Source organism: Topomyia yanbarensis, chromosome 2 (genome assembly GCF_030247195.1).
Source record: "Topomyia yanbarensis strain Yona2022 chromosome 2, ASM3024719v1, whole genome shotgun sequence".
Taxonomy (NCBI): Eukaryota; Metazoa; Arthropoda; class Insecta; order Diptera; family Culicidae; genus Topomyia; species Topomyia yanbarensis.
The window spans coordinates 345,537,789-345,565,537 of record NC_080671.1 but is presented as its reverse complement, the minus strand read 5'-3'; the positions used below and the strand labels follow the sequence as shown (position 1 = coordinate 345,565,537).

Below are 27,749 nucleotides of genomic sequence, written 5' to 3'. Positions count from 1 at the left end.
TTTCGTGAACTTTTTAATTTTACCAATTTCTGAAAGTCTACTTTTATTGGGGAGATATTAAATTATTACCAATGTTTAAGTTAGGTGTTTCTGAATCGTTTGGTGTATGAGTGATTAAAATCCATCTAGTAATATCGGAGTTATAAGCGTGCAAACCTTACATAGTTTCGTTACATGGGAGATAGTTTAGATTTTAGAATGACACCTAGCCCCAGATAGTGGAGTAAGACATTTTTAATGTCAAAAGTTGCTCGGAGCTGAAATCTAATTTTTGTCCCACCCTACTATACACGCATACAACTCGCTCACTGCCATCACTTCGATGGGGACGCAAGTTTTTCATCGGATTTGAATTTTCTTGGTGGTAGAAACGCGATTCGTTCACCGTTTTAACGTTTCAAATTCAGTGGAGGCGCGAGTAGTTTACCTATTTAAAAGTGTGCACTCCTGACTCTTGCCACTTTTATCACTAAACGATTTTTTCACGGAAAGGCAAAGGTCTAGATCACTTGTTTTTTGCGCTACTGACCCAAGGCCTGGACACTGCATTCGCGTCAAACTATCACTTGGGGTAAAGAGGCACCACAGCAATAAATGCCGGAGGGTGAAGGCCGGAATAATAAAATTCCATGTGGTTGAGCTTGAGCGAAAAAGATCCCGGTAGTTTTGACCGATTGCTTTTTTTGGCAATCACAGAGCCAAAGTAGTAAAAAACACAACCTCGATTAAAAAAAAACTGATTAACCGAAAGTCGCGCTATTATCTATGTTTAGCAAGCTGCCTGCAGCTCTAAGAGCCGATTTCTTCCCCGTAGCTCCACGCTTAAGTCAGGTTTAAACGTACTGATGAACCTGGTTTAAAAGTTAAGCGAGGGTGAAGAAATCGGCCCCAAGACGATTTCGCATGAATTTCACAATGTTGCGCACTGTGCAACTTCCGGAGGGTTAAGGCAAAAGTAAATAATCTTGAGAAAGACTGTAACAGTCAAAAAACTCTTGGTATTCCCCATCTAGATGGGTTGACTTACGATTATAGGTTTTTAATGTCGAAAAAAAATAATAACCAACACCATTTTCTTACAGAATGTTCCAACAAACCCCCCAACACGTCAGTAACGGGCAACGGTACCGCGATGATGAGCAACAATCCAGCCAACACAACCGCTAGGGGCGGCTCTTAAAACAAGCTCTACAATACAGTTTAGACATCTGCTAAAAAGGTAACCACAAACGTTAAGCGTAAGCCCTCTGACTCAAGTTGACAAAATCTGTTGACTCTTCGGATTGCATTATTGATCGTAGACTGTGCTTGTAGTCGTGCTGCGAGGTTTGAATCTGCAATTTTAGTTGTTATTTGTACCATTTCACACTGCAGAAAAGATATGCCGCTCTCGTGAAATAAAGATCGCCGAACGAAGGTGACAGGCGGCGTGATACTCGTACAGTTTTTTTTAACGGCCCATGGAATTTTATCTGCCGATGGATACGAGAGCATAATCGATCATTCGATTCGAAACGCACAAGTGCAGTTAAACGGATTAGCAGAAGACTAATCTCAGTAGAAATTTGTACCCTTACATGATTATTTCCGCATAGAATTTTGCCATTCGTTCGCAAGACTGGTTGGCTAGAAAGGTACATATGTATTGGCTATTTATTAACTTTATCAATGGATTGGTGATTCGTCAAGATTGCGACTAAGGAGATTACTTGGAGCTGTATTAGGAGGTAGTTCATAGTTTAGGTTTAGGCAGCTGGTATGCTAACGACACTTGATGTGATCTTACTCGTATTTCTTGAGAGTACAAATTAGTTTCGCGCTTTGGTTTTGTCCCTTGGGTGAAACAAATCGACGCTTGGTTCGCTGCGTCATCATAAGTTAGTTTGAGGACATTGCATTTAATGCTGCGTGTCCGCACTCTAGCATGTTCCTTAAGTTGTATCACTATTAATACCCAACATTAATCTCATTCAGCTAGAATATGTTGCATAGCAAATTTAAATTATGTAAGTTCTCAAGATTTGATCATTCACGGTTCGGTTCGTTTCCAATGAGAAATAGGTGAGCAGTTTGATTTTGATTTTCTATCGATTTGGGTCGCAATATTGATTTAAATTCAAAATTTGTTCTGACCAACTAATTTGGAACTAACTTTCTGCACGATAATAAGTGTTACTAATCTAACTTAGAATACGTTTATTATTATTAAGATACGTGTTTAACACATACTTGTACGACATTTTCTTACATACCTACGATTGAAAAAACCTTTTCTTTTTGAAATTAAACATGAGACTGTAGAATGCTAAACTCTATGGCACATTTCGTCTAATGAACCATATACGATCGTCTCAGTCACAAAGACATGGCATTTTTGCCGGACTACATAGATTCTATCTTGCTCATAAAAAAAGTTACGCGATCGCTCCAAAACATGAATTTCTCACAGAAGCCCCTAATCGACTCAGTTTAATGAGATCGAATAATATTTGTGTGCTTTCTATGTCGCCAATGCTGTGGCGCATGATTTGCATATTTCGTTTAATGATCTTATTGATCCAGGATGTTCGTGCAGAATCAATTTGCGACGACACTTATAAATCAAATTCTGATCAATGGTGTATATTATTCTGTACACAATAAATGTTATTCAGTGGAACTTTGAAGTAATTACCTAATATAATAGTAAAACGGTTATGGAATATTTGGTGTGTTCGTGTTGTGATTAACAGTTTGTTATGATCAGGCTTTGTTCTATGGTTCTAGTGTTTGGCATAATTGCGATTGATTTAACGATCTTACAATTTCCCAAGCCCAAGACGATCAACAAATCGTTTTTTGCTACAAAACCTGATGTAAAGTTTTGTATTCACTCTATCTCCACGAGTGAAATGTATTATGATAGGTATGTAGAGTGAGATGTAGGCCAAAATCCAGTCAGGATATGGTACCAAAGAAAGAAATGTTGTACAATCTGCGAACTGTTAATCTAAATGTTCAATTCTCTTCATAAAACAATCAAATAGAAAAAGAAACAAAAAACAGACAAGGTCATATTGACCTAGGTTTCTAGTGTGTATTTTAGGTATTTAGTTCTTATTAACTGGCGGAGCTTGCACCGCTTCTATTTAATATTACATCACACATTATATAGAAGAGTAAGATCATATATAAAAATCCGATGACCATAAATTAAACTCCAATAAATTTCAACGAATTCAATCTTGCAACCACAGCTCCCAATTCATATAATTTAAAGTAATGGTTCCCATTTCGACATTCACGGTATACTGAATTTTAACATTGAATTTGCTTAGTCGTGATTAGACGTTTGGTGCTTATTACCTACAATTAAAGTCTGGTCAACAGCCCAGAAGTCGTGTATTGAACAAATAGTTAACGACAACAATATTTTTGACAGTAGAAACGAAGAGATGTATCCACCTAATAGGAACTAGTTTTAGTCTAGTCCACCATTCATTATCATCTGATTTATATATCGTTAGTGGTATTAGTAGCGTTCATCATCGAACAGCACACAACAAATTTGCTGTGAACCACGTCGAACAGTATTGTATGACATAAATGAAATTAATTATATGTATTGTGCACATTGCTTACTTAGTTGATGCAGGCTTTATTGTTTTAGGTCGAAATTTAGACGTTAGTAAGAAAAAACTATTCTCGAAGTAATTCATAGTAAAATCTATAGGCGATTTTTAGTTTGTCTCGAGTCTTTCAGAAAAAAAATAACGTAAACGTTCCTATTAATGGACAGAAACGAATTTTCAACACTTCTTTCGTTATTACCGCAATTACATTTTAGAAAATTGCTTAGTCAAAAATGTCACCACAAAGCCAACTTTGCATGTGGTAGTGCAGACGCTTGTTCAAATAGAAAGGATAGGAAAAAAATGAGTGGTTTGCGTAGACGAACGAATTGCTGCATCTTTTTACATTTTTCGAAGTCATATACATAAGCTGCTAATGTCGAACCACACCGATTCAATCTTATATATTCTGTCAATTGAATTGAAAAGAAACAACAAACAAATTAAAGAAGCATACAATTATCATATACCAAAATACTGATTGCAAAAAAATACAAATCTTTGAAATTAAACATACGGATCTAGAACTAAGAGGTTGATGAAATTGTAACAATGCCCACAAAAAGATAAAATCACAAAACTGTTCAACTGTACCGAGTAGCGAAGGAAAATGCGCATTTTATACGCTGAGCATAACCAAAATGACGCTGTAGGTGACAGTTATTATATTATTATATATTTACATAACTATAAATTATTTATTGCCGGAACAATAAACGTTTATGAACAAATGAAAAGTAAATCCACGTGAAGATAAATGAATTGATGTCTCGATGCGCATAGAGAATTTGAGAAATTTGCCCTATTTAGTGGCACTGTCGACGGAGAAATATGGGTTCAGGTCTGTTTGCAAAATGGGATTGATTTAATTTTCTTGGAATAACCTGTTTTAGTAACCACTCGTGACCGTTATACCAAGGGTTAAACGGAATGCTATGTTACTGACGCAGCCAACTTTCGGTATAGTTGTAGCAGTAACCGATGCTTAATAATTCGTGTAGAATATCGTCCGTTGTTAATCCAGTGCGGGGGGGAAGGGGAGGAGTTGCTTCTCTAATCTTCCGGTCATCACATCGAATGCTTTGGTATTGTTAGTATGAATAACAAACATGAAGATGTGACACAAGGCTCCAACAGCGCACTAAAATCCTGTCAATCCTATTTTTCATTGGATTGTCTGCTCTAAATATATCACCAGGGGACCATTCATAAATGATGTTGGATATTGACAATAGAGAAGAGCGTCACGTAACGAGATAAAAACTAAAAATGAATTTTAGACGTATCAGAGGATCAGGGATAAAAAAAATGAAAAAAAAATGAACAACATTGCTTATGAATGGCCCCACACAAAGAATATTCCATAACGAATATCACGTAACATCGGTGACAGAGCATTGGGATCAAGGCCAAGTCCCCCCTGGGTCGTGCAAAACTGAGAAGCAACATCAACATCAATTTAGGCACAGATAGCAGACGTCCATTTATTTTCATTTTGTTTTGTTTTGTCTTTTCATTTGTTTCTCCTGCTATGATGTCTAAATCGATCGAGCGTGACGGCCAAGGAAACGGAAAGCCAGTGGCCCAAACAGACCAGGAACAGGAGGGAGGACTACGAACAAGGGAAACCGACAACAGAGGAGAAATCGTTTATTTATTTATTATAGCTACGATACTAATCACAATTGTTTTGCTTTTCTTGTTTCGTTTCAGCAAACCAAAATCTATACGGATTAGCACATACGAACAGTTAGGCTTTGTAGGTTCTCATCTTGAGAAATGACAATGACACTGTACGAGATGGCGCTGGGCCTGTGGCCTTCGACTGGCACGGTCCATTCTCATTGATTCGGAAGTCTTCTTGGCTGGTTGGTAGATATGTGCTCCTACTTGCAAGTTGATCAATTCACTTGGGTGGGGGACATGTGGATCCTACTAGTTGTCGACTCTTTTGATCGTGAGTATGAGGCTAGTTCAGGAAAGGAGTGCAGGACTGGCACCTAGGAGATAGTTAATTATTCAGGACTTGTTCTTATGATTACTAAACTCGACCAAGCACACCGGCTCTCAGAAATGATAAGCAACCCTTTCGGGTCCGTGTGGTCTATTCGAGTCGAACCAGGCGGACATTCGGTTCGAGCAAACTTTATGGTCAATAGTGGATAAATATTTCTTACGCCTTTATTGGCAGAGATTCTTTTTGCGAAATCCTAAAATACCTTCACTGGTATAGCTACTCAGGATAATAATAATAGAAAATTAAGGATTTGCCTGGTCCATAATGTAATGAATATGTATATTGACTAGGACAGGGATAATCGAGTTATGTTATAAGATAGAGATGAAACAGCACAGTTGAAGGAAAAGTATTCGCGAGTAAGGACAAATACTGCTAGTATGTTTACCGTTTCAATTAATAGTCGATTGATCTGCTTCGGACCTAGGAGACAAAAAGGAGATTAGGAAGAGACAGAAGCGGATTCAATGCAAAATTTGCCAATATGACGTTGACCCCAAGGCGATGGTAGGATTATTTTCCATAGGGTGACAGACTAGATGACACGACGTTACACGCTCTGAACTTGCGCCAAATAGTTTGTATGTATGTATGAAATTCGCGGACATCACGGCTGACTGCGATCTCTAATTTACTTAACAGTCGATTGATCCGCTTCTGACCTAGGGGACCCATGAGGAGATCAGGAAGAAAATAGAAGCGGAATCAATGCGAAGTTTTAATTGCATCACTGACGACTTAGCACGCGTTGTTAGGAGCAGGATACATTGGACCAGACAAAACAGAGAACTTGACGTTACGTTAAGCTGCAGTCCCATCTTCCCGATAAAAAAAAACTGATCACAATTATTTTGCTTTTCTTGTCTCGTTTCAGCAAACCAAAATCTCTTTACTATCTCTTCATTTTCTGTCTCCAACTATCCTCTATGTAATGTATCTGAAACTTGTGGGACTGGTTAATAGCCGGCGCCTGCTTGTGGAAGAAACTGGTGTGCTATACGGACTAGCACATACGAACAGTTAGGCTTTGTAGGTCCTCATCTTGACAGAGTCTAGATGGGCGGATGAACGTCTGCCAGGGTGTGGGCTGAGAAATGACAATGACAATATCGTCCGTTGTTAATCCAGTGCACTTCCCTCGCGCGCGCTGATGCCGAATCTCTTCACAGATGGTCACAAGGAGATCCCAGTTCCCGTTACAGATAGGACATATGTAACGAGAAGGGATGAAGTTTACACTTAAGAAAACGGTATATGGGGAAAATAATTTGGAGGTTTTGAGTTGCCAGGGTTTCCCGGATCGGTATATCGAGTGATCCTCCTTGCGCCTGCAAAGTTTTTTTTTGCTCTGGCTCTGCGACAATCGGAGGCAGGCTCTGAGCACGACCAGACGATATGGTCAATATCTTGATTGGCTTTACTACAATAGCAAAGGGCGCTCTCGGCAAGCCCTATGCGTGAGTGATGAGAATTACTGTTACAGTGATTTGACGTCAATTTTGAAGTGAAGCGAATAAAGTTTTGATAAGTCAAAGCTCTTAAATCAAGGTTTAAGCGAAACCTTTGGAGTAATAGAGTGTACCCACCGCCCTTTATCAGCAGTTGTCCATCTTGATTGGTGTGGGGTTTTCTCCACTAAAGCAGTATTACAGTGATTATATCACATAGAAGCTTTGAGTACGACTACTTTCTTTTTAGTTAAGCTACATTGCGATTAAATTCAGTGCTTAACTCGGCGACCTTTATTACCCACTTAGCCATGGACGAAATAATGTACAAAGTGGGTTTAGGGTCAAGTTCTCTATAGAGGTGCCGTGGGCTAGGGCTCTTTTAAACTTGAAGTGTCCCGTGCCAAGACTCCCAAAGATGACAATATACCGGATGATCTGTGGCACCTTTTCGCGGTCATCCACGCATACTTACGCTCGTGATCTCCCAAACATGGTAACACCCCGGTGATAAAGTGGACCATCTAGCACTTATACATTTACAAACGCTGTCTAAAAGGTGCACCCACAAATGCGCGTGTTCGCGCGATCATCTATCGCTCACGTCCTGAAGTCTCTACCCTCGGTACTAGAACCAAAAATAATGGCGCCATGACCGGGTACTCTAGTGATATGGGGGAAATCACTCTATTCACGAACCGCGCGATCATTCAGGAACACACGCGAATATGTAAATGGCCCCAGTTACGAAATCGAATTTATACATGCGAAGTCACATACGTGCTGACACACGCGATAAAAACGTGAACATACAAATGCTTGAGCTCTTCGCGATCATCCACTCGGCGTTTTTCTGGTCTGCATGAAGCATTCAGCCATTATCCCTAATATCAGCGGCCTTGGACTGACTTACGCTCTTATTGCCTTACCAAACGCTGCAAAATGAAAATAAAAATGAAAAGTTGTCGATTGCCAGGCGGCTAGGGCCTTTTACCGAAGAACATTGAGATATGCTTTGCACGTGATAGGCCTCTCGAGAATACTTCCTTCAGTTGCGTCGTCCGCCTTTTCATTACAGTTGCGAGTTCGTCCGCCTTTTCATTACCCTGAATTGAGCAATGGGCAGGAACCCGCACAAATGTCACGTGGAATGACTAGTTGACTAGAGTCCTTCGTATTTCTAACAGGAAATGTGAACCATGCTTGGCCGGTTTCATTGATTGGAGAACCTCAATAGAGCTGCCCATGATCGCAAATCAGTCCCATAAAGAGGCTATTTGTAAAAATAGAATAGTTGGCAGAAGGTATAACCTTAACTAACCTAAGAGCATAATGTATTACTGCCTATTCGGCCACATACACGCTACATGGCTCTTCCAGTTTATGAAAAACACGTTAAATGCTCCGAAACCTATTGATTCATCAATACTTGATGCTGTGAAGGATTGTTCGTCTTGATCGATATGATTGTAGTTACAAGGAAAAATTGCTGGTGTAATAGACGATCTTAGATGATCTGGGATATTTCGCGTAAGATGTTTCATAGTTAGATCAAAAATAATCTGCGAGTTGTTAAACTGCAGCGAAAAATCTTCGATGGAATCTAGTATTGATGGGCTAGGCAGCGTCAAATAGTCATAACGGAGCGATGCGTTTTTATGCACTTCTGAAATGAGTAGCGTTTCAAAATTGTTGAATATAAGTGGGTTCATTATTTTGTTACGCATCAAAAATTGGAGTGAAAGCTTATAAAACCTTACAGAAATAGGAAGCACTTCAGCTGGTACCTCAAGGCTCATCGTGTTAGTTGTTTGCATGTAGCAGAAGTTGTTTTGTACAATCTAATCAAATTGAGTGGATGAGCGCCACACCAAGTTCCAGTAATTGAGCGAAGGAAGTTTCGGATAACCAATGTGTTTCGCCCCACGTTTCTTAGAAATCGAAATAGGTTCCTAGATATTCAAAAAAAACGATTGGATAATTGGCTTGCCACCTAGTAGAAGCTGGAATTTAGCCGGATCGCGACCATCATTTTCTCTAACAATTTTGGTATGCAGGATAACATAGAAATTGGTCTATACGAATGATGATCCGAAACTGGTTTACCAGGCTTCTCGATGGCACAACTTGGCGCACGAGTGAAGCGGAACAATGTTTTGTTCCAGGAACAGTTGAATGAGGTCAGTAAACGTGTCTACTCAATCAGGGAAGTTTTTCAACATAGAAAAATAGATCTTATCCGGCCCCGAAGCATTATTGTTTCACGATAATAGATCTGTTTAGAAGTCAACCATCCAGAAAGCGAGCTCAGAGTCATTTGAAGTGTCTCGGAAGAATTCTTGTGCCGAACATGAATCGGGAGATACCTTCCTCGCAAAGTCGAAAATTCCAAGATCATCGCCGCCATCGACGAAATGATTCTTTTTTGCTTTAATGAGGCGTTTTAGCCTGCGTTCAAATGAGGTATATTCGACACGAAGTTCCTGCTTGCCTTCTCGACGCCAATTGATTTTTTCATACTCTGTGTCCCTTCATGCATCGGTTTGGAGGGCGTGCTTGAAAAGTGCTTTCACTTCAGCTAGGCTGACCAGGAAATTTTACTCGTCCAATGGTGACATCACTGCAGTAGACTCAATTGTCCTCACTACCGTTTCCGATCATACGAAATAACTAGTGGCTCCGCTGGGTTAGGTCCATTGGTAATAGAAATAGCGATCGGCAAATGGTCGCTACCGCGAGTATCTTGAATAACTTTCCAATCGAGCGACAGTGAGTTCGAGCACAAAGAGAGGTCCAAAATCTGAGGTCGGAATAGCCAAACTGAACTTGTCACATATGTCGAAAATAAGAGGGGCTTGATTAGGACTCCCCCAAGCTAGACCATGTCCATTGAAGTCCCCTAGGATAGGGCGGGGTGCGGGAAGAATCTGTTATATCTTTGAGCTTCTGGAAGCTTAACGGAACTCTTAATGGGATATGAACTGACGCAACGCATAGGTATCTTCCTTTGATCTGTATTTGACAAGCGAACACTTCAATACCTGGGAAGACAGAGGGGTTGATTCTGTAGGAGTAACATTTTCCGATTTCCAAAAGTAGTCTTCCATGATGGTCGTCTCTGTCTAGACAAAGAATGTTGAAACCACGATAATTCAAAATTCAATCAGGTTGAAGCCATGTTCCCGAACTTGTCACAATTTGTGTGCGCACAAGTTGTTTGAATGTGTCTAATTTTGGGATAAGACTCCTACTGTTCCATTGTATAACGATAGTGTCCGTAACCCAGTTCGATGATTTAGCCATCGAAACTGATTAGTGAAGACAGGAGGAGTCATTTAGCAACTATAGTAGCTTAACTAAATCATTAATACAGTCGTGATTCGCTGCCTGGACACTTTTTAACTGGGCCGCTTTTTAGTTGGACCTCCGCTAGTTGGACCGTTGTCCAACTAAAAAGCATCTGAACGTCAAAATCTCATGTCAAATTGACTTTGACAATCTATCTAGCAATTTTTTACACTACTAATGTCTTTTTTGGAGAGTTTTTGATATTTTTTTAAAAATTACCCACCACACTCCCCACACCAAAGAACTCATACAAGATCCCCCTGGTAGTGTCCGCTACTTGTCTTAGCCCATGAACAATGGCAACAAAAACAAACAAAACAAATAAAACAAATTGAGCTGAGACAAACATTTATTGATGTGCAATTAGGTTAAGATAATTAACTAAGGTGGAATCCCAGTGGAAATAGATTTACTGTTAAGGGATCCAATATTTGTCAGTCGGTCCAACTAGCGAATTAAATTCGTTAGTTGGACATAGGCTGTGGCCCAACCAACGAATCACGACTGTAGTTGGGACCCAGATAAAGATAATGCTCTTGTATTGATCTGGAATTTCAAAAACATTGAAGATTTTACAATTGTTGTGAAGAAGATGGGACCTGTTCCAGTCTTGTTCTCCTGCTGTGGTGGGATGCTGCCTGCGGTCTTGTTTGAGAGGGGAGACTCGGAAAGTCCTTGTCTTGAATTTTGAATCCAGCGGCTACTAGTTTGTTGGTCTTTAAAGTAGCTTAAATTTTCCTATTTTCACGTGGAAGTTCCGGAGAGGAAGTAACCGGTGGGAAGATCCTGGGGGTCCGGACCCCTCCCGAAATTTTTCAATTTGTCAGTTATTTTAAATTAGTTTCAATTTTATATTAATATCTTACTCAAAATCATTTGAAACCAAATTTGACCCCAATTATGATTATTAGAGATTCCTCCCGATTTTTTTTTGTCTGAATCCGCCATTGGAAGCAGCACTTCTCTTCCTTTTCGCACTAAGAATAAAAAATCGTCAGATAAATTCGATGTTTTACAATGGTATGTTATACGGTTTGGGACCCTTCATAAATTACGTAACGCAAAAATTGCCCAAAATTGACTCTCCCTCCCCCCATGTAACAAATTGTCATATATTTTTACATCCCCCCTCCCCTACTACGTAACAAATTCCATGAAAAAAATTTCTTCGGTGAAAACATGTTACGTAACGATCATCTAGTTTACCCCCTCCCCCTATGCCACAACTTGTCGTACCCCCTCTCCCCCTAAAAGCGTTACGTAATTTATGAATGGTCCTTTTCGATAATTTCAAATTTTCCCCGATAGTGCACTCTTTTGTGGAACGCTTAAGTTTATCTGAGCGTAGTTTATATGTCGGACAATCACGAGCAGAATGAGGAACACCGCCGCAAAGAAGGCATTTTGCAGCTTTCTTTGTACATGTGTCATCCTTGTGTGCATCACCGCACTTTGAGTACTTCACTTTGTTGCAGCAGTAGGCACTTGTGTGACCTAACCATTTGCAATCAGTGCAGCTCACGATTGTCGGGACGTACATGCGAATCGTAAGTACGTAGTTTGGTAGCGCAGCTCCTTCGAATGTCAGTCGAAATGATTACGAAGTGGTGAAAAATTTTTAATCGCCTGTGGCTGATACTGAGTTCAGGCGGAAGGTTTTGGATTTTAAAGATACCCATATCATTCCTTAGGTCGGCGAGAGTGAATGACTCTTCCAACTTCATTACAACGCCATCTATTTTAACGACGTTAGCCGGCATATACACGCGATATTCAATGTTAAAGTGTGCATCATTTACGATCGCGTTGGCTTGATTCCGTTCCGGTACATCGTTTTGTAAAATGTCCATTAAATACGATGTGATAGAAAGTGGCAGCAATTGAAATTTGCGATGAGCAATGGTAAGAACATAAACAAACATTACTTTTTAATACAAAAATATTAGGGAAATATTGTACAATATAATCAGCTCTATGATGGCAGTTGTATATTCATTGAGATATGTACTAAATTGCGATATTTGATTATGCATACCAAAAGCATGAGCAGTGGCTTTAAGGCTAGCCGATAGATATTATGAACTCTTAGATATACTAAAGAAAACATCTAGACTTTTTTGACGAGAATTTGTCGCTGTTATTTTACTCGATCTCTGACGACTCATCGCAATTAGCGATTCGCGGCAAAACTAAACTTAGTCATGCGACACCTATGATTCAGCTCATGAACTGGCGAAGTGATGCAGTTTGTTTTTTGCCTTTCTCATACAGAAAGGTTTTTTCACTCACAAGGGAGTCGTAGCTTCCAACAAAACCTTTATTATATTAGGAAAAATCTCACCAGTGCCAAAATATTGACGAAACGGGTAGTAAGTAATTTTATTTGCAATAATTCTGAAGTTAAAGTCATTTGATACTGTTTGGCTTGTAGGGGAATTGTGGGAAAAACCGACACTGTGGGTAAAACCGACACCCCACAACTTTTCCAAGAAATCAAATTTTTATTCATTTCATAATGACACATTATTATTAGTACGTTTATGTAGAGCATTTGAAGAAAAATTACGATTTACGTTGGTGCACCGAATGTCATAAATATAAACAAAACATACGACAGCAGCGTTCATACTCGTCTGGATGTAAAATTTCGTTGGTAGGTTTTAAGGTTTTAACCGAACAAAAACTTTTCAAATCACCCCATTTTTCAGTACCTATTATTATCGGCCTTTCCTATGATCAACTAGGTGCATTGAAGACGAGTTTGAGAAATTCAATATTTTAATTGCTTTTATAAATAATGTGCGCTGTTGGGGTAAAACCGACACCCTATGGTTAGGGTAAAACCGACACGCTGTTAAGATGGTTGTGTATACTTGCGATTCATTACAAAATACTGGGGATTTTTGTGACACTTCAATTAGCCTGTTAGAACACTATAGTATTAGCAGAAATACACAGAAATACTTTTATTGTGTTTATTTCTTGTAAGTCTCTTTAAAAATCAAAAATTGGAATTTTTGCTTATCTGATTCTATCGAAGCTTTTGCTATTTCTGCAAAAAGCTCATCAAACCGAATTTCTAGTGTGCTCTTGGTTTGTCATAGACGAACTTTATCACAATGAGACAATGATATTATGTATAGGGGAGAGGGGGTAACAATGAAACACATTTTTATACGATTTAATTTTGATGACAATACATGTTATTTATGTAGCCAAAAGTGATACATAATTTCATTCTGTTGTTAACTAATACATATATTTTTTCCAGCTGGTAAAATTCACGGGAAATAACTTTTTGTGGTTAATAAACAGTCGGTGGTAAAATGTACCAGTGAGCCCCATGGGTAGGAACTATGAAACACGACGTCGTCTACACTGAAATATTCTACTTGCGAATTTCATTCTTTTGTTTTGACGAATAAAGATCCTAAAGCTTCCTATTAAAGTTATTTTGAGACGCAAATCGTTTGTTTACGCAAGATATTACTATATCATCGCGTAATATCGGACCACCATATATGCATATAAGATGCAATCCTGAAAGAAGCGATAATTTTTACAAAACTTGCCCAAATTGACAAACTTTCCATTTAATGAGTTGTATTTATTGTGGAAAATCGGAACCCATTCACATTTTAATATAGATCACAAAAACAAGAAATTTTCGCAGTTTCACAGTTACCCAATGGGTCTATTTATGAAGATTGTCAAATTACACAGAACCATGACGCGTTACCAAAAAACTTTGTTCACGGAAAATGTTGAGCAAAAAATTTGCTACAAATAACAGTAGAATTTACATTTATCTGGTGAACGGTAACTCATAAAAATAGAATAATGATCTTTATTGCAAATTTACTTTGACTGTTATAAAACAAACAAATATCCATTAAAAGAGATAGAGTTATCAGAAAGCTTCCAAAATATAGTAACACGTGTAAAGAATTAGAAACCATGAAATATGAGGGAATGAGACGATTATGTTCATGCATTATGATTTTATTGCGATTGTTTCATAGTTCCTGCTGATCCACCGTTACCCTCTCTCCCCTACCCCAATAGATCGTTGATGATCAGAGTCCGAAAAATCAAATCTGAAAAAGATAGTTTTACTAAGAAGTGTGTGTGTCAATTATAAGTGAATGAATCCAATTAGCAGAACGTAGAACGCTTGCAAATCTTCTCTTACGAAATAAAATGACACTGGAGGTTGCAAAGATGTGCGCAAGGATTATTTGGAAATACTCATATCAATAAATAATCCTATAGCATAAAATACTCTTAGTTATAGTACTACGCTTTCGAACTTTGTTCCCCTCACTACATGATGAAGCAATAAAAAGCACATATTTGCATCATACATACTCACACTTTATTAATCACGCATATATCTCATTTTTAATAAAGATAAAGATTTTAATAAAGTGGAGAGAAAATAAATTAAAGGGGGTGTCGATCTTACCCCTATAGGGTGTCGGTTTTACCCGCAGTGTCTACAAAAAGTCACTTTGTTTTCCAAATTTTACACCCAATAATTTTTAATGAAATTAATTTTTCGAAGCGCTGAAAAAATTAAGTCTTGTTAAGAATTTTCTAAAGAAGAATTGTGCAATAAAATTATAATTTTATTGGTTTTGTGGCAACTTAGAAAAAGTGTTAAGCTTAAGGTGTCGGTTTTAACCATAATTGTCCTTAAAAAATGGGATGTACCTACTAATGTGGGACACAGTGAATGATAAATACAGTATAGACCCTTTTTTATCAGTCCAACGGTCTATTTTAGGCTGACGCAACGGGGACATTGACTAAATCGGGACATATTTCTATCATTAAAATGAACCGAAGCTGTTAAATTATTCTTCTTTTGTCCCTTGATGTAGTCTCATAACTATTTCTGATTATTTAATATAAATTTTCCTTATTTTTTATTCTTTTCTATTCATTTAAAGCGTAAAATTTAAAAAAATATTTTTTTTTGTACATTTGCATCTTTAAGATAAGGAAAATGTGTTCAAGAAAGGATTTACTCGAATTCAAATTGGTTCGTCTGCTACAATTCGTCTTATCGACGAATACACTTGCAAAGTTAGTAGCGAGCAATATCTTGTGAATCATTCCCTACTTCACCATTCAAAAACATTGTAAAAGGTAAACCGGTTTTTTTCCGCTGCTCATTGACGATTCTCCCAAACGATTTAGGATTCGACTTAAGTTTACGTTGCATTTTCCGTTGATAATTTGAAAAACAAAAACTATTCAGTTTTTTAAAATCGTGATTGAGTCTGACATAATGAGCTCTCAGTGACAAGGTACGGCGTTTGCTAAACTTTCGTAATGCTGCTCTTTTCGCTGTTTTAACTGGCGCAGCTCTGCTGGCTGCCAGGGGGATTGATCAGTTCGTTGATTATTTAACCTAGGGACGAGACGATCGATGAGGTAGGTAGGAATTCACATCATCCTTACTTAGCACAGAATCCCAGTTAATGCTCTGTAAAATGTTCAAAATGCTGCTGTAGTCGGCCCGCTTGTAATGGGGTATCCGTCATGCAATGTGAGATGTAAAGGGACCCTGGTCTTAGAAAGCAGTGGTTAAATATTCGGGCCGTGGTTGGGAATATTTATTATGACGTTTGTGCATGACAACTCAAAACAACAATGCAAGCTCCGCATTGGAGTGTAGTATCATAGTTTTCCTTTGCTTTTAATTCTTATTTGAAGGGAGAATAATATTTATACTTTCATCTAATATATGTTTCGTTGATTTTATTTCACTGGGATAGATATGCGTGGAACTTTCACGATGGGACAAATAGAATTTTTTTTCAAATTTCAACAAACAATATTTCTTAAAGTGTTTGCATGAAAATACACCTGAATTTATAACGTTTGGCGATGAAAAGATAAAAACGATAAAATGAGATATGGTACAGATATGTTTGGAACGGCAGTTGCTTATCTTATATGGGTTTAATTATTCAAAAAATTTCATTACACGGAAAACTGTTCGATGATAAACATAACAAAACTAATTTTTGTTTCGTTATTTTGTGGATTTCAATCTTGTAGGCAAAACAATATACGGATTTTATTGCGCAATTGTTTTTGCGACTATTTTGTTTCTTCTGCAGGACATCTTCTCGGTTGGAAATGTCGTATTATTGTGCAACATGAGGCCAAACTATGTCGCCATTCACCTCTGATACAGAATTTCAGTTCAAACATTTTGACAGCTGTTGGAGTCTGAGCCTGATTCAGTTTCGCTTCGGGCGAGAGCTGCACTAGTGATGATCCATGGGTCGTATGGTGACAGGGAAGGGAATCATACGACGCACGCGTGGAATTGTTAATGTCATACAAAGTAAAGCTTTGGGTACAGTTAATGCTCATTTTGGGCCGCTTATAATTTTCTTATTATGTAACGTTGAACTTTTCTACTAACACAATTCCTTTCCCGTGATACCAGCATTCCTTTCATTCCCCTGTAGAACAGAATTGGACGTGACCGATCGCTATTGACCATTTTATGAAAATGTTGGGTCAGTAAAACATGTACAGTGAGAATGATTTGTTCCGCCCAAGCATCATTTTTTGGATCATTAAGTATTTTCACTCATCCGGTCAATCACTACGGTGCAACTACGGCTAGGCTACCTAAGATGAGCTATGCTAAGTTATTTTGTTTCATCTCCAGGACACATTACAAAATAACGGAATATTGTAAACAAAAATCTAAATTAAAATTTTCATCGGCCAACCATATCAAAAACCATACACAACTTATCAATATTTTTTTTCGGGAGCCTTTCGGTAGTAATACAAAACAAATATAAAATTACTTGCTTAACTGCTATCAGCTAAAATTGTATTCGCATAAACACAACATGGCGTATGCTTTAACGTCTAAAAACAAAACCTATTTGTATCACATTCCAATGTTTTAACTCTGTCTTGTTCCATTCAGCAGGCACTCTCATTCGCTTCGTCCGATCCAACCGCATCCGTTTTAACTGCCATTACTTTCGCAACATCATTGCAGTTCGTTTTCCATGATAGATACGTGTTCCAGAAGACCGCTACAAATTGTACCAACAGAACTTGATAGTTCAACGGTACCAGATAAAAGTTTGCCAGCTGAACCCAGGGCCAAATATAATAGTTTGTCAGTAGAATGTCAGAGTATTCATTTTTAAGCTTGCGTTCAATTTCATCCTTATTGTTCCCTTGTAGAAGCCCGATTGTTCCAATCAGCATACCGAGGAAGACCGGTGCGAAGACCATTTGATCCAGAGCTACCTTCTTAAAAGTAGTCGCAGCCCTACTGCTGCCCGTAATGCGTTTGTCAAGGAAACCGTACCATTTTCGCAGACCCGGACCCTGTAAAATGTTTGTTTGGGTGTTTATGTCTTAGCTTAAATAAACTTTCCACAAAATAAACTACTTACGCCAATGCAAAATCCAATTCCTAGAAATCTAAACGCTCGCATGCCGTCAATGTTGCTAAGTTTACGCTTTTCAATTAGAGTCTGCGCGATAATATCGCCTGATCCCATCAGAATCCCTGACTGCACCGACTGCATCAAAAGTGGGTGCTTGACTAGAGCACGTTTGTACAAAGTGGATAAAGACATGTTCCAGATTTTAACAGCGACCGAATACTGTAATCTATATTAAAAACCATAAATTCAACATGTACTATGTAAATGTAATCAATTACAGGAAGAAGGATTTACTCACCAGAAACCAATATTGCGGTTTATCACTGCTCACAATCTAAAAGATAGATCGCTCGTCACGTTGGCGAACACGGGAAACACTAGTCCGATCGATACGACAGAAATAGTTCTATCAACTGAACAAATCAGTTTGGACTACTGTTCTGTATCGATCGATATACTAAACTCATGTTTTGTGGAACGTTTGCTTATACACACATATGCTGAACGGTGTCGTGTTTCAACAATACTGTCGGCTATGCGGCAAAATAAAAACAAACCATGATTGCAGATCTGTTCCCGTTTAGTGCAGAATTAGTGGAGCTTTCAGAAATGTCATTCTGTTCGCATCGGAATGAAAGAACGCAGAATGGCGGATAAAACAAAACAATCCATAGGATAGTGAAGGCAATCATTCTGTAATGGTTGGAACGACCTTCCGTGTATGTTATTTCCTGAGCCTTTTTTCAAAAAGACATATCTACAATGAGTGACTCTTATTGTTTACTTTCTCTTCTGTCAATAATTCGGTCGCTTTTACATTTATCATTCAACTCTTTGCATAATATGCTAGTCGAAACCACCGTCTTTTAATCTGTACTGTAAAATAAGTGGAAAGTGTTATAGTCACGCCGTAAAAATCGAAAGAGAAAGTAAACAAAGAGAGTCACTCATTGTAGATATGTGGTTTTGACTAAAAGCTCTAAATTTTAGAGACAAGACGTTCATTCCTTCCGGAACGATTAAGGCCCAAACGCAATGGCGACGGAAGCGGAACGGCAACGGAAAGCGGCTGTCAATTATAATTTTGAATACATGCAAGTCAATGCGGTTGTCCGCAATGATGGCAGAACGGTAAACGCGGCGTTGTACTAAAAGAACAAAACCGCGTTTTTTTTTGAAAAAATTCAAAAAGAGCGGCATTCGAAAACGCGGTAAACAGACTGTTTTAATTCAAATTCACCGGATTCCATATTCAGTGGAATCTAACGTATTGTATTGCGGATATTTAGGTTGGGCAGATAGTGAACTTAATAGCAGCTTTTTTGTTTCGTTCGATTTTAGAGGTTTTAACTTGAGGGTCGTTCGTCTTTTGTGGGGTAGAAAAAGCTTTTTTCTAAAAATCTCCAATCATATGTGCGGGTTTGGGAATCGAACCCAAGTAAGCAATTTTCGTATGCCGTACTAATGGACCCGATGAAATTCAAAGATGGCGGCATGAAAAACATGAACGAAATTCACTGTTGAAACTGTACGCATTAGAAAAGAGCTCTGTTAGTTTTTGTTCTTTTAACGAACAGTTTTGTGAATTAGTGCATACAACAGATAATAAAAAGCTGGGAAAGATAAGAAACGATTGTTTAACAAGAATAAAAAATAGTTTGTTCGTTCTAGCATATCTGGTACAACGTCAATACACTTTGGATTTATCGTACTGTTGATTTATCGTCGTCTACCACACGAACCATTCATTATACAGATGCCACTAGTATAACAACGTATTTTAATTTAAACAATTAGGACAACTGGCGCATTATTTGTTCTCTTTGGCACGTCGGTGGGTACACTACGGACCCGTGGTTATTTTATCTACTAGACAGCTACGTTTCTTGTTACTCTAGTTTTGTTCACAGTTTACGTTCTGACGAACGCGAAAAACCATTTGGATGCACAGACCAACTTCCTAAGCCACTTTGCAAGCAAGTGCACAAAGCAAGCGTTAGCCAGGATAAACCAATTGACATTGATTGAAAAGGAGAAACCCGCTACCGGATACGATACGTAAACCATTTATCAGCAGTATATCAAAGATACCGGTTCATGGTTGGGTCATTGGTAGAAAGTTTCGAATATAATAAAACCTGCGATTCTAATGTTCTCAATGTTACAGGTTTGGTCAAAAGATCTGAAGTCGGTGCGTTGGATGCTTTCGAATCGATGGCGTTCTTCATGGTTCGTTGGTTTATTGGCGTTCTTCATTATTTTAATCAGTTTAGGTTCGGATTCCCCAAACGCAGCAAAGAAGTTGTATGACCAGCTATTTTGAAAAATGTGATGTGAATGTCTATGTCCTTCGATAGCACCCACTTGGTAGAATTGACAACCGTTTTTCTTTAAAAAACATAGATGTCATGCATTAATTTGCATAATTTATATTTTTATCCAAATCTACATTGCGACCCCGCAGCAGATGAAGCGATTGCAATCAATCACCAAATATCTAATCTATTCCCCCTTCAGTGAAAGCATCAAGGACAGTCTAACAAAAATATTTCACATGATTGAACCAGGTTTATATTATTCGAGCATGCAATGATTAAACCAATTTTTGTATTAGAATCCGTGAACAAGGTTGTCGCATTGTAGTTCTTGGTAGTGTTGTGCCATTATTTACTACATCTTTGCTGTATTAATCAAGGAAACGAGTGGACCGACCACGATTGGTAAAGCAGACATTCACTGCAATGAGCTTTGTAAAAGGAAAGTCGCTTTGGTTTGGCCCAAATTTGTCAACAAAGAAATGTCAAGCGCTAACCGCGCTCTAACCGCTGATGTTCATTGCGTTTTGAATATGCGGCAATGGTCGCAGATTTTATTTAGTACAAACCGCGACAATTCCGCGTACCGTTGCCGTTCCGCTTCCGTCGCCATTGCGTTTGGGCCTAGAAGAGTCACTGTTCTTTTGATCATTCCTTCTGTACGCTCATTTGAAATAACTCAAAAATGTGTGACCAAACACTCAATGGCGTTAAAAGTGCAAATAGTAAAAACCTCTGACGGATACGAAAAAACCTAACGTTCCATGCAACCAGTGGAGACTATATCATACGCAGCTACCCGCATAAATGTGTACCATATGCCAACCATTGCATCAATCGTTTCAAAACCATTTTCAATATGGTTCGTTCAACAATAGATTAACCATTGCCTAGTATAATATCGAACATAACCAGTGTCGTGTTTCCATACTCAACCATACAAACAACGGGTTGTTAAGAACAGTCACCATACCAAAATGTGCTGTTTTCCATATACATTTTGACAACATACCATTCAAGGAACATACAGATTATGGTGGCATGCATATTTTAGGTCTAGCGATGGATAAAATATTAGCTGGAGAAAAAATCTCTTGCCCTTCACATTTCAATTCTATCGATTGATGAAATATTATTTTGCTCTCGCCATCTTCTGAAGAAGCTTCGTTGACACTTAGTGGACTGACCCTTTATCCAATTGAGCTATCACCATATTATTGGAAGACGAGGTTTTTGACCATCTTAAACTACAGATTTTTGGAACAGTAAACAGATATACGAATAGCAAAGACCACCAGAGCAATATGCAATACCTCTGGCACAAAAGTACAATGTAGTATACAAATCTTGAGCGTTTTTTCAAAACGTCATATCTGCAATGAGTTACTCTCTGTTTACACTTTCTCTTTCGATTTTTACAGCGTCACTATAACACTTTTCACCTATTTTACAGTACAGATCGAAAGACGGTGGTTTTAACTAGCATATTATGCAAAGAGCTGAGGGATAAATGTTAAAGTGACCGAATTATTAACAGAAGAGAAAGTAAACAAAGAGAGTAACTCATTGCAGATATGACGTTTTGAAAAAACGCTCAAGAAATCTCCAATATAGGATACACGGAAGGTATTGTAAATGGTAACTAAAATGGGTATGGTAGTATAACAGTTCAATTATAATGATGGTACATATCAGTAGTATTCCCAATATGGTGAGTATTATATGAATAGTTTAGAAATGGTTCTGATTTCTGGAATGGTATCTATTTATACGGGTAGTCCGCTTCAAGTCCGTGATGCAGGATAAGTGGCGATGCGAGACGTACGATAAAATGAACACTAAAAAGGAAAAAACCATCTCTCCGCCTGAGTGCATATAAGGAGAGTGACGACACTGTCAAAATTGGAACAATTATTATTTGTCAGTGTCATTCCAAACGAGTCAAATTCATGTATTTTGACAGCTCGTTTGTTCATTTGGAATATCACTGACGGATAATCATGACAGTTGTCTTCACTCTCCTTACATACACTCTGCTCTCCGCGAGTCCCGTCTCAGACGAAAACATGTTTTAGGGCATGTTCTGGAGTGTTTCAGTACCAGATTCATAATTTTGACAGTTCTATAGAATAAAACTAAAAATATTAAAACTAGAACTTGCTGTCCCCAGCAGCAATTTTAGCGGGTGTTCTATTCAGTTTAAAATTCATTTTCCGCCATGCTTTCAGCGTCACTGCATTCAAATTTATTTTTCCCCAGTCTATCGGGTCCAAGTGTCTCTGCTGAAAACTTTGCATGTATTTAAAACACAGTTCTAAACGTGTTTTAAAATCAGCAACAAATAGAACGGCGTCGTATAACAATTTTAAATTTTAAAACATAACTGTTCGAAATTATAAAACAAAACGCTCTGCTGGGGATGTGAACGTTTCAGTTCCAGTTCTACTTTGAAACTCCTATACAACATAAAACGCTTCTGAACAAGCCCTTACCACTATATATTATTGATGGCATTTAAAACTGGACACCATAATACTGCGATTTTTCTTATAAAAGTGCGCTTTTACATTAAATCGTTTTCATGTATGAGGCGCACTTATTCCTCGTTGGATAATACATAAGTGCGTAATAGACACCAAGACAATTCAATGTAAAAGCGCAGTTTTGTTTGTTTCCGCACTTTTAGTCGCACTTATTATGTGCGCAATGCGCTATATATTAAAGTCAATGTTTGTAGGGGGAAGTGGCCCAATTCGGACCTCTGGCCAATTCGGACCCGCAGGTGTTTCCAAGCAATGATAATATTTTGGCTGTCATGTAGCTCACAATGTTATCTCACAAAATATTGCAGTTTTCGTGTGCGTGCGCTAGGGGCGTTGTTGTTTTCGAGCGCTTTTTTTGAAAAATGCGTAAGCTTAAAAACAAGATTTTTGTTGACATCAACAATATATTAAGCCAAATGCATTATAGTGGTTTTGGATCTGCAGGATAATATCTTTTATTTAATAGCTTGTTGTAAGCGAGACTATCAACTTTTTTCTTTTAATCGGTGTGTGAATAATAGAATATGGGTTCACAGAGAACAGACATCCATGATCGAACAAAAATATTTAAAAAACGTGTGTAAACATTTGAATTAATATACGATAAACACTAGCGCCGCCACACCAACCTATCCCAACTACCCGTCAAATCCATTCCGGAACCGGTTCGATATCCTGAATGGAATCAGTATGGAATCTTGCTCAAAGAAAACAACCGATTCCGACTCGGTTGATGCATTTGAGCTGGAATTTCCTGCTAGAAGTCTGAACCGATTCCGGACTAGTTTGACAGGGTAGAGGAATAACCGCTGTCAATTCTGTCGAACTCAGCCACAAAAAAAACATGACGACAGTAGCGCACCTGGTTTGGATATCCCAACTACCTTCGAAGCCGTTAGAGATTGTACACAAGTTGAATGCTGAAGATGGACGTCTGTTCTCTGTGATGGGTTGGTCCAACTCAAAACTTTTGCCGTCTATACGATTTCGACGTTATAGCTCATAATTTATTTTTAGGTAATTTGGCTCAACTCTTACTTTTTATTGTTTAATTAATTTTAATTTTTTCACAATACAAAATTTAGTGAAAATCGTATAGGAATAACGGCGGTTTTTCGGTACAAAAAGCAATAACTTCCAAACCGTTCATTTTAGAGAAATTATGTCTGAGAGAATATTTTTGGAAATTAAATTAGCTTTCTTTTAAAGCTAAATTCTTCTCAAAAAATTATTTTTTGAGCTATAGCTGGTATAGGAAGGTACTTACTTCAGCAAAGTTGCAGAAAAATGTTTTTCAAGTAACATTTCGCAGTAGCCGACGACTGCTTTGATAAACGCGTGTAGTGCTTTGTATTATTAGTAATAATACATAAAGTATGTTTGAGGAAATAATCAGATTATTTGATGTGGGAGAAAATGAAAAAAAAAGAATTTCGCTCAGAATGCAAAAGCTGTAGCAATTAAAACATGTAAATGTTTCGAAAAATTTATTGGAAAGACAGTAGAGCATTGCAATTTTTTTTTTTAAAAGGCCCCCCTCTCATATTGTGCCAAATGTCAAAGTAAGCTCAGATGCCAAATTTCACATCATTTGGACAATTCTAGACTCCCGCCCACACCTCTTGAAATTTTTGAAATTGGTGCTATGGGAAAATATGGAGGAAAAATATAGTAAATGCTAAAACTTTTGAAGTAACAATCAGAAAATTACAATTTATACCTCTTTTTAAAGAAAATAACCTTAGTATTGGAATGGAGATATTCCTGTTCCTAAAAAAATACGGGAAAGTGGGGTACTGGGTCATTTTGGCCCCAAAATCCCCTATTTTTGCCTTTCTCATATAGAAAGGTTATGCAATCACTCTGAAAAACGTCAACCTAATTTTTTTTTCGACTCGCATAAGGATTCTGGATTTTAACAGGGGCATAGTTGATGGTTTACGGAGAGGGGTTACACCCCCCTCTACTGTACACTCCCCTTCTTTAAAAATCTCCTTAAATCACCCCTCAGACCACCACCCCATCCAGCCCTCATACCCCTCCCTTTCAACCCCATCATCTTTAAACCACCACTATATCACAAAGCATACCAATTTAAGATGGGGAGTCGTTCGTTCATGGGACTTTCGCCCTCCTCACATACCCTCCCCCGCATGACAAAATGAGTTAGCAAGCAGATAACATTGATCTAATGCTGATTAGGCTAATGGAGCATGATATTTTTTTGTTTCAAGTGTTTCACCGTCGACACGTAGCTCATCAAGTTCGTGGCTGGCATGCCATTGTGTATAAGTGCAAAGTGTACTAAGAATGTAATGGACATTTCCACGATTATGTTGAACATAAAAAGTCTCCGTGCCATAGTTTAGAGAAATGAGAAAGGCACAATTGCACCGCTAGGTGGATTAAAACAGGTTTTTTTAATTTTTCTGCTCCGTGGTGCAAACCATACATATTTTGAAGTTTGTCTAATGTGAAAAAATCTCAGAAATCGAACGAAACCTTTTTGCCCTTTGTTCAAATACGAGAAGTTGGGGTTATAGGGCTCTTTGTCATTCATATTTAATTTTATCATTTTCTCGTGCATATATCTCTATTATTCTTCATCAAATTTTCATAAATTGTGCCTTGTTGAACGTAGAAAATCCATAGAAACAAATTAAAAATAGATTCGTTACCGGTAAAATTCAGAAACATCAAATTATCTGACATATAGTCTCGATTTCACATTTTTATCATAAAATCGCACATATTAACTTCCCTGGGCTTGGGTGATGAGCCTAATGGGCGCGTACTCTTGCTTGGTCGATAAGCGTGGGAGATCCGAGCGAGTGCTGGTTCATTGACCTCTGAATCTCATGACTAATAATCATTCGATCGAGTGTTTTGGCGGGCGGCTGATATGGATGTTTCTACTTTCAAATGGGGGAACATGCTGGTTCGGTTGTTCGTGGACTCATTTGATCTTGAGTATAGTGATCGAGTCATTCGATTCGGATCGATGGACTGTCATCTATAAGAGATGATCAGACTGAAGGTGGGTGTTTTTATCTCTTAAATCGCTCTGTCGCTCTGGCTCGTGGATTCACTGTTTTCAGAAACAGAGATGACAATCTCTTATGGATGGAACCTTCTCTTAAACATACTGTTCAGCCACTAGTTAATGCTCAACTAGATCAACTTAATAAACTGAAACACGTAGTTTTTGAAGAAATCCAATCCACGTGAACCACATCACCAAACACCTAAAAGTAGTTTAGATGCATGTAATATCTATTTCTGTGTTATCTATTATCGTATCTATTCTATTATCTATTAATATCTATTTCTTTATCCCTCTCGCAGGAGGATTGACGGTATAGTAAACATCATCAGGTCACAATAGACTAAATCGAATTATCTAAATATAAGGACCCTTCGCTCTTTTTTGTTTCTATTTGCACCAAGTGCTACTACTAGAGGTTAATTAGTTCTTATGTCAATAATCCACCAATCATTATGACGCAAGATTTTATTTATATAAGAAGCCCGCTTCAAGATGTTGATTACAATACGCCTCGATAGTGGTGTATCGAGGAGGCCGGGAGGGCTGATAGGAGCCTTTTTCTGTTCTTTATCTTTCTTCTATTCACCCGCTCATAAACAACAATCAACTAGTAACAAATAGATAATTGAGAAAGGATGTGCTATGTGTGGTGGTTGGGTACTCAAGTATTAGTAGTGTTTGTAGTACTAATGTATGTCTTTCATGTTATGATCATAACTTTAGCTGTATCTTGTACCTGTTTTATCTCTCATATATTGTTTTTTATCTCTTCTTTTCGAATCCTATACTGCCATTCTACTCTCGCCTTCAGCTGGGTCAGCAAAGATGGTGATAGCCAACATCTTAACACTCACACATTCTCAAACGCGGTCTCAAGCGGGAACCTACAAAAATGCCCTCGCGCGCGATTACAAATCGGTCACGTTCGGAGGTCTACCCTTGATCCCAGAAGCCTGGGTCCATGCCTTTAGCTGGACCAATTGGGCAAATACGCTCATACCTATTCGGCGGCACGTCTCATGGCGACATAACCGGGAAGCTTATCGATATAAGGGATCCCACTCTCTGCCAGAATTCTGGCCGCACACCGAAAATTTAATATCAGACTCACGGTTCGCGCGACCATTCAAGAACACACAACACACGCAAATATGTTAGAAAATCACGTTAGCGTACAAACGTTAGAACCCCTCGCGATTTTCTAAACAACCTACGCCCACCAACTCGCAAGCATGATTATACCCCGGTGATAAGGTTAACATCTCAGTTAACTCCCGCGTTCGCGCCATCATGAATCGGAATCGTCCGGAAGTCTCTATCCTCGGTACCAACAGTCTAGGTCCATGTTAATTTAAAAAAAAATAAATAAAATTGAAGAATTAAAAAAATTGCTCTCATAACCACTAGACAAAACGTTCCATGGTGACATGACCGGGAACTCTAGTGATATGGGATAACTCACTCCCTGTCAGAATGTGATCCGTACACCAAACTAAATATCAGAATGACGGTCCGCGAATATATGAATGGCCGCAGGGTTTCAAAATCGAATTTATACACGCGAAGTCACATACACGCGAGCACACGCGACAAACACGTCAACATACGAACGCTTAAGCCCTTCGCGATCATCTACGCACACCTATGCAGTGCGGTAAAATATCAATTTCAAACGAAAATATTCGTTTCAAGTGAAACTGCGAGTCTTTCACTGTAAGCATACCACCACTATATCAATTGAGTTCTGCTGCCGTCTTCGTTTGAGTCACTCAGAGTTCACTGTCAATTGAATAACAGGTTCTGGTTATTTGACGTTTTTGCCTGTTTAGTTTCTACCACAAGAAAACCAGAGGAGGATCAAACGAAGGAGGTTGAATATGAATTGCAACTCATTTGAAAGCATCGATGAGTGAAGTGCCACGAACTGAGCTTCAGATCAACAGCAACTGATGCGTTAAATGAATATGAATGCTACCGTAGAC

The 27,749-nt window shown here is 38.4% G+C and overlaps 2 protein-coding genes across 4 annotated transcripts in view; one reads left to right on the top strand and one right to left on the bottom strand.

Annotated features, from left to right (window-relative positions):
- The window catches only part of LOC131684153 (voltage-dependent calcium channel gamma-8 subunit-like), a 31,380-nt gene extending 27,027 nt beyond the window's left edge, over positions 1-4,353 (top strand). For all 3 annotated transcript variants that reach the window (XM_058966746.1, XM_058966747.1, XM_058966748.1), the window contains one exon: positions 1,083-4,353. In XM_058966746.1, the coding sequence (XP_058822729.1) occupies positions 1,083-1,180 (98 nt within the window). In that variant the 3' untranslated portion in view covers positions 1,181-4,353. The remainder of the gene's footprint in view (positions 1-1,082) is intronic.
- Positions 4,354-17,259: 12,906 nt separating this feature from the next.
- LOC131684152 (protein Mpv17) lies at positions 17,260-18,413 on the bottom strand. The gene is made up of 3 exons (XM_058966744.1): positions 18,162-18,413; positions 17,870-18,089; positions 17,260-17,801 (listed from the first exon to the last, which is right to left on the bottom strand). The coding sequence occupies exons 2-3, from the start codon at positions 18,053-18,055 to the stop codon at positions 17,385-17,387; spliced, it is 603 nt and encodes a 200-aa protein (XP_058822727.1). The 5' UTR covers positions 18,056-18,089; positions 18,162-18,413; the 3' UTR covers positions 17,260-17,384.
- Between the last annotated feature and the right edge of the window lie 9,336 nt (positions 18,414-27,749).

Excerpts from the sequence above, each read along its gene's own strand:
- LOC131684152 (XM_058966744.1), bottom strand. The coding sequence starts at position 18,055 with ATGTCTTTATCCACTTTGTACAAACGTGCTCTAGTCAAGCACCCACTT. Across the intron at positions 17,802-17,869 it reads GAATTGGATTTTGCATTGGC|GGTCCGGGTCTGCGAAAATG; the intron begins GTAAGTAGTTTA and ends AACATTTTACAG.